At 36.1% G+C, this 8,696-nt stretch overlaps 1 protein-coding gene across 1 annotated transcript; it reads left to right on the top strand.

Moving 5' to 3' along the window:
* Window positions 1–546: 546 nt before the first annotated feature.
* LOC113227022 (protein SCO1 homolog, mitochondrial) lies at window positions 547–8,038 on the top strand. The gene is made up of 5 exons (XM_026459880.1): window positions 547–913; window positions 4,795–4,918; window positions 6,268–6,349; window positions 7,246–7,372; window positions 7,811–8,038. Exons 1-5 carry the CDS (start codon window positions 623–625, stop codon window positions 7,958–7,960), a joined length of 774 nt encoding a protein of 257 aa, XP_026315665.1. The 5' UTR covers window positions 547–622; the 3' UTR covers window positions 7,961–8,038.
* Window positions 8,039–8,696: the final 658 nt, after the last annotated feature.

Below are 8,696 nucleotides of genomic sequence, written 5' to 3'. Positions count from 1 at the left end.
AAGATCTTTATTAAAATATTTCCACAACAAATAATGTGAAAAAACACGACTTATAGAGAGTTCTACGACATGAAGAGTGCAAAACGCAACTTGACATGAAGAGAGTTCTATAAAGTATAGCTATTTGAAAGTATATACCAGTACACACCACGATCAAAAACATTTTTAGTTTTCGTTCATGTACTCGTTTAGATTGGTGAAACTGCAGACACTGCATGAGTGAGCTTTGTTGATTGCAATTTGAGTTCGTGATTGTGACGCTGTATTGCAATAAAGTAAGGAGAGTCATTTAAGCATTACGTGAAATAATTTTACAGATTTTTTAACTCAGTATACTTAAATATTTTGATTTTCAGATTTAAAAAAAAAATTTTTTTTGAGGTTTCCACACAGGTTACATAAATGTCAAAATTGACGTGATCATTTTATCACAATCTTGCTAAGTGACGTTAGACCGTCCTGCAATAAACATAAGATTTATATTTAAAGAGTAGGCACTATTGCAAAAGATAAAGTCACAATTTATGAAAGGCGATGTCCTCGTCGGAAACCACACCGAAAACTGTTTTTTGAATTATAGAAAGGTTTTTTTTATGAGCTTCGCTTTAGTTAGTCTATTTTAATGGACATAATGAATACAGTGTTGCGAAGCAGTCGTGCATTTGTTCGCGCATTTTCAAATAGTTCGGTGCGACAATGTACAGTACCGCCACAGCCTCCCAAGAAGCCGGTCAAACAGTTCTTCGCGCCGATAACATGGAAGTCGATGGCGGCGACAGCTGTAGTTGCTGGTGGACTCACCGGCTTTATGCTATACTTACGCCAAGAGAAGCAGCAAGCGATCGACCGCGAGAGAAAAAGACAGCTAGGGAAGGCTAAAATTGGAGGCACATTTGAACTTGTTGACTCGGAGGTAATCTTTGTTGTACAAATTATTTGCTAATTCTCCACAACAACGTGTAAGCCTTCATTGATCATCATAAGCACGATTGGAAGTTTAATAGGCAGTCGAGTTTTCAATGAGTACGAGCTATGGGCGTAGATTTGTGACATATTTTGGGGACTTATTAACATAAGAAGAATTACAACAAAATATTTTTCATTATGTACTATTCCCTGCTAGAATCAAGCAACAGTTAATTATAAAATTATGTTACTAGATGCGAATTTGAGGAACTAAAAATTTTGCCACATTGTACTTTTATCATCAGGGGATTGTCGGGCATGTCATACCTCATTCAAATTGTGCCTAAACCAGGGGGCCAAGCGCCTATTTTCGCAAGGTTTAACCGTACAACATTTGAGGTTATTGTTTTGGTTAATTAATGGTTCTACCGACACACAAAATGCAATCGCGCTATCAGTTTTAATGAACCTAAACCTCAAATTAACCTCAAACTATAACCTCGTATTAAATTTTAAGAGACGTGCCTTGACTTCCTAAAACCGACTAAATTTTACCGTAAAACGCACTGAAATGTCAATATCTACGAATTCAAGTCTATAAAAGAGCGATTTAAAAAAGTGTGTAAAAGAAATGTCATTAAATTCTATTGTAAACAAACATATGTGTTGTGATTTGAACCAAATTAATTGAATTTAGTGTGTTGTTGTTGTAGATAAAACACTCAGAGGCAAGTACCTACACATTGTTTTCCTTTTTTAATATTCTATTTAATAAAATAGTATCTTTTTATACAATCAAATAGGTACGCTAACTACTATTAATTTCGAAATGTTAGCAATGTAGAATTAATAATGATGCTCGTATTTCAGCCAGTGTGGATGCGGTCGGACGGCGAGCGACCACTGTAAGCCAGCTCCATCTTTGCTGGAGTTCGAATCGCACAGAGATTTGGCTTGAGAATGACTTCGCTCGGCGTTGTTCGCGCGTGTTATCAGCACGCCTTTGGTGCGAGTGTGTGGCTATTTTGTGGCCCCGCAATAGATCCCAAAAGGTGAGCTATAATGCGAGGTAATAGGATACAGTGAGTGGATCACTCACCGTTATTGTACCAGAACTCATATCACTATAATATGCAACGTTATTATTGTTATTTAGGTATGGAATGGTATGAAAAGCAGGGTGAGAATCTACGCCACATCGACTGCGGCAGAGGCCCTACCAACCTTCCTAAAGGACACCAACTCTAGCACAAAGTAACTAAATAACTTCAAACATACAATTCAATAACAAACTTTCTCACTCTTTATTATTAATTAAAAAACAAAGTAACTTTCAATTTGAGCAAATTCTTTCCCACTCTTTATTACATCATATCTATTATTTTGTTGACAGCGAGCTGAAGAGTGTTGGAGCAGAGCCGCGTAGAATTCTTATGCATTGAGGAGCTGCGAGCATGCGAAGCATTCTTGCAGCAAGTGAATGCTGGCAGTGTGCAAGCTCAGGCAGCTATTATTTCTGCCAAAGCAGATGATCTGCATGCCCAATCCGTAGCTGCCATTTGCAAAGCAATTACCGAGTTGGTGCCTGCAGTTAACCTTTTTGATAATGACAGGTTTGTTTTCAACATGTTTTCTTAATTCCTGCTGATGATATGTTCAATTGTGGAAATCTGAAAGAGCGTAAGGAACGAAGGTCTAATCTGTAGACTTTTGTCCCCTTTATATTTCCACAGTGATAAAAACATTTTTTTAAATGTATTTTGAAAAGGCCCCTAAACATTCTGGTGTTTATGTTGGCTTCATACTGTATGTATATAAATACCCATCATGCTTTATCTGTCACTACTCTCATGAGAGGTATGGCACAGTCTTAAATTTAGGTCTCCAATCTTACTATATACATATTTTTGTTTCAGACTTCTTTGAAGAATCAAAAGCAAGCTCGCTCTGGAAATGAAGGATGATTTGGGGTAGATTGAGGCAATAAATAAACTAAAAATACACTCTTTTTTTTATTTCAACCTCTTAAAAGTATACATCAATTTAGATATTAAGATAATAAACAATTACAATAGGTATACATCGTCATCTTAGAATGAATACCACATATTTCTATGTAATTTTTTAGGATGAAGATAAAAATATGGTGTGAAGTATAGTAAATGCAATAATGTGTGTAGTTAGCATTTTAATTACTTAAATTATACCTCTTTTAGATACTATATTATTACATTATTAATTTTTATTCAACAAAAATCAGTAAAAACAAACTGAAAATGCATATGTGAGGCTTCACTGTAAGGGGACGATATGTTGTATAAAGTCAAGTGTTAAAAGAGATAAATTGTAACCTTGTAATATATTTTTATACAACTATACATATTTTACCTATATCTGTCATTTTTATTTGATAATAATAACAGGAAATAAGACAAGAACTAATAAATATGATGTACATTGTAAAGCTTATTTTCTCACCGCCTTTTAATACCATCTCTTTCGGCATGCCTTTTAGGAAAGCTGCATATTTATTCATAATAACTGGTTTATTTGAAGCAGCTACCGCTTGTGCCTTTCTGACACTGGCTTGGGAAAGGGTGATAAGCACTTGCCAATGAGGGTCATAGGTACGCCCCAGTCGTAAAAACAATACGAGCTATTAAAATCTGTAACAAAATTAATAATGATTTACACAGCATAGACATTTTGGTTATTATGCAAAACTGAGAACTATCGGATTCCACTTAACCCTTACCTTTGTCTCCACATCCAATGCAACAGACCGTCCTTTAACGAGAATATGTAGGCATAGTTCTTCCACCAATCCTGAAATGAATTCCGTGGACAAATGGTATATCGTTTGCGGAATTTCTCCTCAGACATGTTAAATGTGATCGTCTTTTTATGCTTTTCTTTTATTTAAAGCCCGTTCTTAGGCCACATCCACCTCATAAACACTTTCCAAAACATTTAAGTAACCGTGGAACATCTTTTATATACGATAAACGTAGTGAAAAGTTACTCTCCATTAACTGCCACACAAACCTTGACCTTGCAAAGGTCAAACTATTCCCCCAAGGTTACATGTGAGGTTAAAACGTCAAAATATTTAGCGCGATACCAATTGGCAACGTTTTAGGTTTTGGTATTACCTTTGACAATTAGCGCGATACCAAATGTGCGTTACGTGTCACACGTCTAAGTTTTAGCTTAGGTTTTTGTTTTGACAGTTAGCGCGATACGAAATGTGCACAACGTGTCAGATTGGCGAGGTTGAAGGTTTTGGTTAAACCTTTGACAATTAGCGCGATTGGCCCCCTGTTCATTGTATTCAGTGAACCTGCTTAGAATATAAGTGCTCCCAATTATCAACTTTTCACACAATCATCATCAATTAATTGATTTATTACAAGAATTTTTAGTAGAAGTCGATCTCCTTGTGAAAGAGTTTGTCATAGACCTTATGTCTCAGGATGACAGGCGCAGTGGCTGTGTATTTAGATCTTTGCGATTTAGAGCTCTGAGTAGCACTGCAACTGTCATGTGGCTCGCCATCACATGCACTATTTGTTCGCCTTGTCACTTGTTATCATAAAAGAAAGAAAAATATTTATGGCTTTTATAACACACACACTTTAAATGCACACTCACGCACAAATTCACACACATACTCATGCACATATTCACGCACATACTCACATTTTAAACCCATCACACGTACTAGAGATACACTGTGTCCCCAACTTATTTGGTACTGTAGCAACCCACAGAAGAACCACACAATGTCACTAACTCATAGCTGCGTTTTTATCCACTATTAATAAAAATGTTAAACAATGTTAACTACTAACAGTTCAAGTTTTTTAAACACTATTTATTATATTTCAGGGCAAACTGGTAAAAAGTACAGACTTCCTAGGCAAATGGTTGTTAATATATTTTGGATTCACGCATTGCCCGGACATCTGCCCTGATGAGCTGGAGAAGCTTGCTGAAGTTGTGAATAAACATGGTTAATTTTATTTTTAACTGTAATAATTTTTAATAGTAAGAGACCATTGTGGTATGAAAGATGAAAGTGACTAGGGCAGGGTAGGGAATGTTTTGGTGTGGATTGGTCATGTAGAAAGAATGAATGTTGGTAGATTGACAGCACAAATTTATAGAGCAAATGTGAGAGGTAAATTTCAGCATACATATCTCAATCAGAGTGTGGATGTCTTCAGAAAAGGACAGATTAAAAGTATGAAGAAGGCATGTATGAAGAGACTGATAGGACTGGAGAAGGCAATTGAGGTTTGACAGGAGCATAGCAAGTGGATGTCCATGGTCTCTCCTTACCCCAGTGGAAGACAGGCGTGATGATATGTATATGTATGTAATAACTTTTATACAGAAAACAACAAAATAGAGCAAAGTACACAAATGGCATCTATTTGTTATGAACTTATTACATTAATATTCGCTAGAAAACATTGACGACCTCAGTTTCCAATGGTTTCCGCTGCCAGCCCATGAGGAGGTTCTGGGTTCGATTCCCAGTAAGACCAATTTGAGAAATGAACCTTTCTAAATTGATTCTGGTCTGAGTGTTCTGGGAAGTATGCCAGAGTGAATTCCATTGCTCTGGTACTCAGTACAGGGAATTCCCCAGTTTGAGACCAGGCCATTGGTGTTGTTGTTTCAACCATTATTTATATATCTATTTGAAAAATGTTAAAATAAGGTGTAGGTACATTATTTGCTACATATGTTTTAAACATCGAGTATATAACAGAAATAGAGACGAAATAAGGGTCATATAATCCTTGTAACACATTAGCGATAACACCTCTTATAAATATCAACTCTCGTTTGCACTGAAATATAGACAGGCCAACTACTGACCTGTGTGTATGTCTCCGTATATTCCAAAAAATATTATGTATATACTGTAATAAAGATAATATCTCTAACAATGCCGTGCTGCTCTATTCAGTGGTGTAGGAAAAACAGCAAAACATCTAATTACAAAACAAATGGAATCACATTTCATCCGTAATTAAATATGTAATTTTGCAATTTTCGTCCATTATAGCAAAGCTCAAGTTAACTGGTCGATTTGAAGTGAAACAGTTGACGACACCTGTCGATTGTTTCGAACTCGGGCTAGCCAATCAAACAGAGCGCAGTTGTCACAGTAATGATATGGCAGAATAGTTTTCAAACAAATTAAATGACATTTCATCTCTATTTCTGGTTATATACTCGATTGTTTTAAATAACTAAATTTACTCTACTGTAACTGTAACATAAAAGAGTTTGTCTCAGTGATTTAGAAAAAAAATTATTGAATGATAAGACAAACTCATCGTTTTCCAGATGCTAATCCATCGGCACCACCTTTGCAGCCACTTTTCATATCTGTTGATCCCCAGAGAGACACTCCAGAGATTGTTGGGAAGTAAGTCATTTGTTTATAGTGTTTTGTATAAGCAATTCTAGAGATGTGTAATTGTATTTATGAGGAAGCAAATTTTTTGGAATTGGATGCAAATAATTAAATATCTACATTCTTATAAGTATTTTGAGGTTCTTGTGATTTGGTAATAAAACTATTTTTTCCGGATCTAAAGTCGCGTATATTTGGATATATTATCATATTTCAAGTTAACCAATGGCAACATTTCTGACTCTTACACACAGACAGATCTAGATAGACGCTGCAAGCACAGCAATTTGTATGAAAACCAAGGGTGCCACATTTTTTGTACCCACTATGACGTCACAAGAGCTATTTAGTGATGGAAACCTCCTTCCACTCGCTCTAGATCGATTGATTGAACGGAATACGCGTAAACACGCGCATTCCATTCAATTAATCGATTCTAAATGTAATAATTTTTGTTTAAGTATTTGTTAATTACAAGTAGTAGTAATAATAATATAGTAGAACAATACTAGAATAACTTAGTTAAGTCATTTATTTTACTTGTTTAAAAAAAATATTGATTATAATTATTAATACAAAGATCGAACACTCAGAAAAAATACTTTCGAGCCGGCCGTGTCAGACGCTTGGTGTAGCTATGCCACGGAACGAACCAGCGGACCTCCCGAATTTTTCTGTGCTTGTTGTCGTGTCTTTGTATTTGGTTTTTCAACGACTTTTTAGTCGTAACGCCATCTATGAGAAATCTATGAAAGTTAGGAGCTTAACATTACTAAATAAATATGTATGGTTGTTACAAAAATAACAGAAAATGACCAAAAAATAAAGTTGGCGTGGTGTTCATTGGAGGTATCGATTTTATATTTCTCTGTATTTTCGGCATAATAAAAGGAATGTGTCATCCACAGATACTGCAAAGAATTTTCTCCTCGATTGCTGGGTTTGACGGGCACGAAGGAGCAGGTGCAGCAAGCGTGCAAATCGTATCGCGTTTACTTTAGCGCCGGCCCCGCCGATGTTGACGACGATTATATAGTTAGTTAAATATGCAATTTTTACTGACAAAATAAATTTACCCATTGCCTGTATTTCTAATAGGCTGGCAGACATATTCGAAATGACTCGAAGTGTTTTGAGGTTCGCAACTGGAGCGAGTTAAAACCAGATTTCAAAATTATTTTAACCGACTTCAAGAAAAGGAGGAGGTTCTGCAATTATATGTATTTTTTTGTGTAACCTAAGTAGTGGCCCCATTCAATTTTGAAAAAAATATTCCACCTCTAAGGCTGGTGAATTGGGGATGAATCCAGTTTATTGGATTTCACGCACTTTCCGTTACCTGATTTCAATAAATCTTGGCAAATAGATGTGATTCCAAAAATTTGAGAATTTTTTTTTTCATAAAAACTTATTACCTATTAGCATGTTAATGTATATTTTGTCATGTGAACGTCACGGTTTTCTTCATTTCAGGTGGATCACACAATCATCATTTACCTAGTAGACCCAGATGGAGAGTTTGTAGATTACTACGGCCAGAACAGAAACGCAAAGGAGATATACGAGTCAATGCTCGTCAATATACAGAAATACCAGGCCGGCAAGAAGATCTCTTGGTTTTGAACGCGCAATGTGCATTTTGTTAGTGATATAGACATTATGATTCAAAGTATTTTTGGTTAAGCACAATAAATTGATTTTGTTACTATTAACATGTTTATTTCAAGCTAAAGGACTTTATTATCTGACGTAACGTTTTAGGCTTAATTTATATTGCGGCGGAACGGAATGGAAGCGAATTTTTGTAAATGATCGCGCATTCCGCGGAAGATTTTGGTTCATGTCTAGTTTGTACGTTACGCAATCGATAATAAAGTTAATTATGCTATGTACAATATCGTTACAAAAATTCGCTTCCATTCTATTCCGCCGCAATATAAATTGAGCCTTAGAAGTAGAGGTAATCGTGAAATAGTTCGTCCAGGGGAGTACTGCCTACCTGTTTTTGCCGCCAAGCAGTAACATGAGCATTGAAGCGTTTCGGTTTTTAAGGGTAAGGGTGCTGGTGAAATTACAGGCACATGGGACTTTACAACTTATATCTCTGAGTGACGAGCGCAGTGGCAGTGTCCCTCAAATCTTTGGAATTTAAAGCTCTGAGCGGCACTGCAACTGTTATGGACAGGCGTGTCGACTTGTTCGTCCCGTCACTTGGTAACATAAAAAAGTGAGAAGTCGAGATTTAGTAATATGATACATTGATGATTACCAATGGTTCAGAGTAGGGTGTTCCAAATGTGTACACAAATGTATATAGATAAAAGGAGTGACATGAGCCGGTTAAGATTTAGAACACGTC

This window comes from Hyposmocoma kahamanoa, unplaced genomic scaffold, assembly GCF_003589595.1.
Source record: "Hyposmocoma kahamanoa isolate Upper Pololo Valley unplaced genomic scaffold, ASM358959v1 202, whole genome shotgun sequence".
Lineage (NCBI taxonomy): Eukaryota > Metazoa > Arthropoda > Insecta > Lepidoptera > Cosmopterigidae > Hyposmocoma > Hyposmocoma kahamanoa.
This window is presented reverse-complemented; position numbering and strand designations above follow the sequence as displayed.